At 50.4% G+C, this 6859-nt stretch overlaps 1 protein-coding gene across 1 annotated transcript; it reads left to right on the top strand.

Annotated features, from left to right (window-relative positions):
• The first annotated feature begins 2269 nt into the window (after positions 1-2269).
• Positions 2270-5931, top strand: NFKBIA (NFKB inhibitor alpha). Its single transcript, XM_040068719.2, has 7 exons — positions 2270-2623; positions 2950-3058; positions 3584-3794; positions 4294-4382; positions 4502-4762; positions 5209-5270; positions 5436-5931. The coding sequence occupies exons 1-6, from the start codon at positions 2346-2348 to the stop codon at positions 5254-5256; spliced, it is 996 nt and encodes a 331-aa protein (XP_039924653.1). The 5' UTR covers positions 2270-2345; the 3' UTR covers positions 5257-5270; positions 5436-5931.
• Positions 5932-6859: the final 928 nt, after the last annotated feature.

The following is a 6859-nucleotide window of genomic DNA, read 5'->3' on the forward strand; positions in this document are numbered from 1 at the left end:
ACATTTTCCATCACCTTTCTGCCACCTACAACTGGCTGCAGTACTGCCAAGTTAAAACACACACGAAATAAAAGCATCTCGTGCCTCTGAAAAGAGGCTGCTTGCAAATGCTTGCTAAAAATAGTCCTGTGATGGCCTGTAAGGGCAGCTGGAGGTTACTTATAGAAGGAGGCAAACAATTCCTTTTCCTGAAGTCAGTTTACAGCCATCACAGCTAGGACAGACGTTTTCAAGTTAATGTCTCTGTGGTTCTAGCAAAATCCCAACTGCAAAGAGCAAGGTCCTTGCTGGGCTCAATTCCCCTGCTAGTCAGAGCAGGAGCTTGCTTTTCAACTCACATCTTCCTTTTTTGAAGAGATGCGGATAGGAGGAGATTCATTTGTTAATTAAATTTCCCCTGCCAATTTACATTAAAAGGGGGAACTGTTTCAAAAAACTCATGAAACTTTCATAACCTTTAACTTAAAAAAGAAGGAGTTTTACGGCTTTTTTCTAAACCTGCTCAAAAGCACCACTGGATTGTCCCAGGCCAAGTGATGAACACTGAAAAGAAGTCCAGGAATGGCACAGCCGGGCTGAAAATTAGAAACAACTGCTCACAGAAAGCCAGGCATTCTTCCTCTCCCCTGGCTCTTCCTTTAATCTTTGGATTTTCCCATAAGTTCTTGTTCAAAGGGATGCCATCCCATGGGAAAATTGCAAAAGGAAAAAAAAGCATAGACACTGTTACTCAGTGAGGCCAGCAATAGTTGCAAGAGAAGAAAAATTCTTCGTGGGAATCCCCTACATCTGAGAAGCAGAAGCAAAAATTCACCAGGAAAAAATGCAGTGCTGTCAGCTCAGCAGACAGACAATGCCTTTTATCCATGTGGGATACTGCATTTATCCAGTTTTATTACCCGCAGATGGCATGACAGCGGGGAAAGAAAAAAAAAAAAAAAAAAGCAGAGAAGAGTGACTAGGAATGGCCAGAGAAAGTAAGAATAATAGCTGAAGATGTAGTTTCTTCTTTAAAAGGTTTGTTCTGTTACAGAGTGAAAACTTACACAGCAGAGGTGCAAAATCCTCTAAATGCTGAGGGAACACCTGCACACATGCAGGCATGGCAGTGTAACATCCATCGTGTGCAATACTACCTGAATCTGTCCAAGAAGTGGCACTCTCTGCCAAGCAGGGCAGATGCAGTGTCCTGGTGCAGCAGCAGCCTCAGCATTGCTGCGGTGGTGTTTGATTCCCTGACATTTTAGCATGACTTTGCTGCCCTGGGCTCACTAAAAAGCTTGTTCCTAACCGTTAGATGAGTGCTGCTTAAAAGCTCCTAAGGTGGTCCCTCTCATCAGACTTCAAAATGATCCCCACAGGCTCAGGGATCTGTCGTTGTGCAGATTGTGCAAGAACGAGGTGCCCTCCTCGTGGGTGATGGAGTTTTTAAGAGTGTTAATGCTTACTGCTTGTCTTCTGGCCGGAGACTCCTGGGAGGACCACACTGCACCCTTGCAGTGCTCAAGGGCAGCCTATAAAAACAGATGGGGGCCTGTTGCCATAGGACAAAGGGTAAGGGTTTGAAACAGAAGGAAGGTCAATTTAGATTAGATATAAGGGAGAAGATTTTTTACAGTGAAGGTGGTGAACTCTCTGGGCAAGCTCTTACTGTTAGAGGCTGCCCAGAAAGGTGGTGGATACCTCATCCCTGGAAAAATTAAAGGTGAGGTTGGACTGGGGTCTTTTGCAGTGGAAGATGTCCCTGCTCTGGCATGGGGGGGTTGGTCTAGACGGGCCTTTGCCATCCCACGGGAAAATGACAAATTACACTCAGTGAGGCCAGAAATAGTTGCAAGACAGTAAAAAACCCCTTATTTATAGAACCCTTCCAACCCAAATGATTCTGATTCTATGATCCCGCAGCCCCTCTTAGGAAAGTGACGGCGTGTCAGGGGGGATGCAGGGTGCAGTCAGGGCCAGCAGTGCCCGGCACTGAGGCGCTCCTCGGCCTTCAAGAGGCCCCGCAGCGCGCAAGGACTCCGAGGTACGGAAGGAGGAGGCGCCGGGAGCCCCAGGATCGGGCAGGGCAGAGCAGGGAAATCCCCCCGGGGCGCGGCAGGGAAGTACCGACGGGGACGCCGGAGAGGCGAGTACTTCCCCCCTGGAAAAACGCCAAGTTCTCTCTCGGCCCGGCCTCTCCCCTCCCCTCCGACGCCCCTTCTGGGCGGCCCGAGCCGCTGCGCCCTCCCTGCCAGCGCCGGCGGCGCCGAGCAGGATCGGACCCGTCGGTCGGGCTTTGACTGGCTGGAAATTCCCGTCCTCCGCGGCTCCTCCCCCGCAGAAATCCCCCGGCCGCGCCGTATATGCGAGGCGCCGCCGCCGCCGCCGCTCACTGCAGTGCCCGCAGCTCCGCCGCCATGATCGCCGCTCACCGCGCCGCCGAGCCGCCCGCTATGGATGGCTACGAGCACCCCAAGAAGGAGCGCCAGGGCGCCTTCCCGCTCGACGACCGCCACGACAGTGGCCTGGACTCCATGAAGGAGGAGGAGTACCGGCAGCTGGTGAAGGAGCTGGAGGACATACGGCTGCAGCCCCGCGAGCCGCCCTCCTGGGCGCAGCAGCTGACGGAGGACGGGGACACGTAAGTGGAGGTCGAAGACGGGGCCGGGGTGGCTCGGACGCGGCGGGGAACACGGCACGACCGGGCCGGGACAGGATGTGCTTGCCGGCGGGGAGGCGCCGGGCTGGGCCGCGCCGGGAGGGAAGGGAGGGGGTGCGGAAAGTCCCTGGAGCGGCGCCAGGGAGAGGCGGCTCCCGCGGGCGCGGAAAGCCCCGGCCGCGCCGAAAGCCCCGGCTTGCGACACCCGCGCCTGACCCGGCCCGGCCCGGCCCGGCGGGCGCGGGGCTGAGCCTGGCGTCGGGGGGGTTAACGCGTGTCGCTTAAGTACTCCTTTCTTCCCCCTGCAGTTTTCTCCATTTGGCCATTATTCACGAGGAAAAAGCCCTGAGCCTGGAGGTGATCCAGCAGGCGGCCGGTGACCGGGCTTTCCTGAACTTCCAGAACAACCTCAGCCAGGTACTTTCACCTCGATAACCCCAAATCCGGATCACCTCTTGCCACGCCCACACACTCCCTCTGGGGAATTCCCCCAAAAAAGTCCCCTTTTTTTTTTTTTTTTTTCCTTTGCTTTTTTTTAATTGATGGAATCAATGGAATCAAAGCCTACGTTCAGGAAAGTCCCCAGCTGGCTCCAGCCGGTGTTGGTACAATGCTTCCTCTCCCCCGAGAGAGTGGTATTTAACGCCCACATTTTTCAAATATGATGCCATGGATTGCATCCCTCTTTATGGAGATGTTAATGATACCCTTCATACCAACTGACTGTTGGTTTATCCTGAGAGCCCAAAGTTCATCGCTTCCAGATGAATGGGCAACTGTACAACAACTTGGGAAGCGTAAAGTGCTGAATTTATGGGGCGTGCTTTCATGCTTTTATTTGTTGGCACAAATCACGAAGTGATGGAGAGGTCTGCTTGTCTAAGGTATTGCTGCCAAGTTCGTGGTGTAACTTACAGTCCGCTTTTGCTCTTGTGCTTGCAGACTCCTCTTCACCTGGCAGCGATAACTGATCAGCCTGAAATTGCTGAGCATCTTCTGAAGGCCGGATGCGACCTGGAAATCAGGGACTTCCGAGGAAACACCCCTTTGCACATTGCCTGCCAGCAGGGCTCCCTCAGGAGCGTCAGCGTGCTCACGCAGTACTGCCAGCCACACCACCTCCTCGCTGTCCTGCAGGCAGCCAACTACAACGGTACGGGCACGCTCCTGAGCAGTCCATCTTCAGTACATCTCAGCCGCGCTGAGGGTGTAGGGTCAGTCTCCTGTGGGTCTCAAAAGTTCTCTGGAGAAGTGGAGAAGGATTATATGTCCCATTTGAGAGTTGAGGAGCCCAAAGCATACAGCGGTGTCTGACTTTTTGGAAATTCCACTGTCTTATAGGCCTTCTCACTGTTGATTATAGTCTCTCGTGGCTTTGAACTTGGCATTTTTAGTGAGTGCCTTTGCCCTGCTCCTCCTTATTTTGTTTATAATGAGTTGCACTCAAACACTGGAATAAATCCTCCAAGAAGTCTTTTCAAAAAGATTAAGAAAGATTTTATTCATACTGGAAGCCTCTTCTGGAAAACATCCTTTTGCTGTGAATGAATTGCAAATTTAGATACCATCCTGGCCTGTCATCTTGACTTTTAAGTAATGATGAGGCAGTGAGTTAGACTTACTCAAGTTTTCCCTCTGTTTGTGTCTTTCAGGACATACGTGTCTTCATTTAGCATCTATTCAGGGATACCTGGCTATTGTCGAGTATCTGCTGTCCTTGGGAGCAGATGTAAACGCACAGGTACGTAACGTGCACCGTGAATTTAACTGAGTGGGGCTCTGTAGTCTTTTAAGAGTCAACGGATCTGACAATGGCTCTGCCTCTCCTAACATGCCAAACCTTGCGCTGTTTTCACACAGGAGCCGTGCAATGGCAGAACAGCACTACATTTGGCAGTCGATCTGCAAAATTCAGACCTGGTGTCGCTTCTGGTGAAACATGGGGCAGACGTGAACAAAGTGACCTATCAGGGCTATTCTCCCTATCAACTCACCTGGGGAAGAGACAACTCAAGCATACAGGAACAGCTGAAGCAGCTGACCACAGCTGACCTGCAGATGTTGCCAGAAAGTGAGGATGAAGAGAGCAGTGAATCAGAGCCTGAGTTCACAGAGGATGAAGTGAGTTGTTGTTTGCATTTTTACAAGACAAAGGGAAAATTCTGTCCCGTGCAGGGTATTTTTTGGTGTCATTCTGATAGCGTGCCCAAGTGACCTCTTGCTGTGTAACAGATACCAAAGATTATGCTATCAACAATCAGCAAAATGGCAGATGGGGCAAGCATGTAAACAGAGTAAGAATAAAATGTAAAAAATAACATGAGGGAATGGAGGTTAATTTCATGCAGCACCGGGAGAAAATTCAAGTTAGTGGGTGGTTTTCTCCTCCTTAGGATTTGTTTTTCTAGCATTCTGAGTGCTGCATATGTAACCATTTTGGTGTAGAAATTTTATACACTGCTGAAGTCTGGGCATGTAGAACTTGGCTGTTATCCCAGAGTGGATATGATACTTTAAGTAAGATTTTTGCATTAACAGCATTTTGTTGTTTTTTTTTTTTCTTGCAGCTTATATATGATGACTGCCTTATTGGAGGACGACAGCTGGCATTTTAAAGCCATGAAAAGAAGTGAGTGTACACATGTATAGAGAAAGGACTGACTTTCTTCATCTAAAAGGAAAGTCACAATGTGGAGAGAAAAAAGAGGAGGGAAATAGTACACTGCCCAGCAAGGAGAAGGATCACATAATTGTAACAGGACAGTTCCAGGATCTCCCTTGTGTTTAAATACAGGAGTGGGATGTGTAACATCAGTACAGATCTGTGATTATTCACACCACCTGCGAAAAAGCCACAGAGCCAATCTTCTCAGCCCTGCGAAGGTAACGGACTACACATCCAACCTGCTCATCACAGGGAGCTTTCTTGTGGCATCAAGTACTACAGGGAGCAAGTGTGGACTCATGCCAGCACCTCTTCTCAAGGGACTCTGTGTTCATTTGTGCTAGGCTGGTGGCAGTCCCTGTCCTTTCTGACTGACCTCAGCTGCTCTCAGTGGGGCGTCCCAGGTGGAGGAGTCAGCCCAAGGGACTGATGGCCTCTTGACTCTTAGGCAAAAGTAGCAATAGTGTTAACTGTGGGCATTGGAAAAGTGTGTTTCACACTGTGTGTGTCATAATTGCTACACTTTCTAGCAACTGTATATTGTGTAAATACTGTACATTTTTTGTTTATAATTATTTTGGTACATGTCAGATATGTATTTATTAAAAAACCTCAGATTACCCTACCTAGTCTGCGAAATGGTTCATTGCCCGCCTCCCTGAGATCGTGGGAATCTACCTGGTTTGCTTTTTAAGAAACGTTTAACACCTAGTAGCCCATTGGGGTCACATTCTCCAGGGTTTTAGGTTGTTCATCTCAGCAGTGTAAGGCATCTAAGTAGCTTGCAGCTCTCACCCCTTCTGCTGCAGCTAATTTTGGAAGCAGACGTAGGTGTTGTTTCCTGCACCCGCTGCAGCAGGCGGATTGTGGGGCTGGGATTCCCCCTCTCTTCCAGCCCAGGCTGCCCTCCCACTAGAGAGGGGGTTTTAGGCTGGTTTTGGCAGCACCCACCCACCCGCCGTCATGGCAGCTTTTGTTCCAGCTCAAATACTTCGCAACTTCTGCCAGGGGAGACTGGGGGTTTGCAGCACAGCACTGTGTCTGTTCTCCTCTTGTTTATCACCTGGCCCAGCTTCAGTTTGAACTCTGACCCCTTTGGAATTTCCGAAGGGGATTTCCGTGGGAGGAGGGAATACATCCCGGGAAGATGTGCTGCTGCCTTGCATCCCTGAAATTCAGGTGGGGCACCCCCACATCCCCACTGCAGGAGTTACAGCTCTGCCTCAGTTATTCTTCAGGTTTCTCTCCAGCATTCAGGCAGACAAACCCTTCACCCAAGTCCTGCTCCACATCATTATATGCTGGCAGTGTGTCTCCATCTTGGACTACTTTCAGGGCCAGACTTTAGCCTGTTGTGTGTCCATGTAAAGGATGGGTTGTGTAAAAGGTGACCGTGTCCTATTTGTGCCTTAACCCATGGATGGAAACAGGGAGCAGCAAAGCTGCTGGTGCAGGATAATGGAGCTCTGCCAAGAGCTGCTCAGGGCAATTCTGTGCTGCTGGCACCTGGCCCAGCTCAAGCTGTTGGAGAATGCTATGGCCCCAGGTTGCAC

This window comes from Hirundo rustica, chromosome 6, assembly GCF_015227805.2.
Source record: "Hirundo rustica isolate bHirRus1 chromosome 6, bHirRus1.pri.v3, whole genome shotgun sequence".
In the NCBI taxonomy this organism is placed as follows: Eukaryota; Metazoa; Chordata; class Aves; order Passeriformes; family Hirundinidae; genus Hirundo; species Hirundo rustica.